Source organism: Gavialis gangeticus, unplaced genomic scaffold (genome assembly GCF_001723915.1).
Source record: "Gavialis gangeticus isolate Ggan-Ray unplaced genomic scaffold, GavGan_comp1, whole genome shotgun sequence".
NCBI lineage: Eukaryota > Metazoa > Chordata > Crocodylia > Gavialidae > Gavialis > Gavialis gangeticus.
This window is the reverse complement of record NW_017728993.1, coordinates 16757735-16758624: the sequence shown is the minus strand read 5'-3', so window position 1 is coordinate 16758624 and position 890 is coordinate 16757735. Positions and strand designations below refer to the sequence as shown.

Here is an 890-nt window from a genome sequence, read left to right as displayed (position 1 = left end):
GCCTCGGCAGGCAGGGTCCTGGGGTGACCTCTGCGGGGCAAGGCGGTGGGACATGGTATCTGCCAGACCCCGCGCTCCAGGCTCACAGCGCTGAGGCCACCAGGGCTGCGTGCAGGGGCAGCCAGGCACCACGGCGAGCGGGGCTGTGGGGGCGGGTGAGGGACTGTGGTGCAGCGGCCGCCTTGCTCCAGCCCCTCTCAGGCAGCGCCGGCTCGTGGGGCTGCGCTGCTTGGGGGATGGGGACGTGGAGCTATTTATTTCTCCCTTTGAGTCGCTGGGGCAGTAGCTGGCTGGATGCAGGATGGGTCCCTCTTGCCCCTGCCCACCAGCAGCTCCCATGAACCCCTCCCATCTGTGGCCTCACCAAATCCTGACACCTTTGGGTCAACTACCTCCCTGGCCTGAGCAGCTGCGGGGAGGGGGGGATCAGTCTGTCCCAGGGCTTTGCAGGCAACACATTCAGGGCGTGGGGGGGGCACCAGCCCAGCCCAGGGCTTTCCATGCAGCAAATCTGGGGCGTATGAGGGGCAGAGGGGTATCAGTCTGCCACAGGGTTTGCAGGCAGCAAATCTGGGGCGCGGGAGGGGATGCATCCGTCCGGCGCAGGGCTTTGCAGGCAGCAAACCTGCGGGGATGGAGAGCGGTGACAGAGGCAGGGCCCGGCTCACCCTTGCCGGTGACGTGGTAGGCGCCCAGCTTGTAGCAGCTGTCGCCGTGGCCCCGCTCGCAGTTGTCCCGCAGCACCGTGGCGGCGCCCACGAAGTCCTTGCGGACGCTCTCCAGGTAGTCAGCCAGGCGCTGGCAGCCTGCGGGGGGCAAGGTCACGGTCATGCCCACAGCCACCCCCCCGCCCCCCCGCGCGGCTGCTCCCGCCCGGCCGGCCCGCACCG

At 69.2% G+C, this 890-nt stretch overlaps 1 protein-coding gene across 1 annotated transcript in view; it reads right to left on the bottom strand.

Annotated features, from left to right (window-relative positions):
• LOC109286649 (cytochrome c oxidase assembly factor 7) overlaps positions 1-831 on the bottom strand; it is a 4110-nt gene extending 3279 nt beyond the window's left edge. The window contains exon 1 of the mRNA XM_019501289.1: positions 669-831. Within this exon, the coding sequence (XP_019356834.1) occupies positions 669-831 (163 nt within the window). The remainder of the gene's footprint in view (positions 1-668) is intronic.
• Between the last annotated feature and the right edge of the window lie 59 nt (positions 832-890).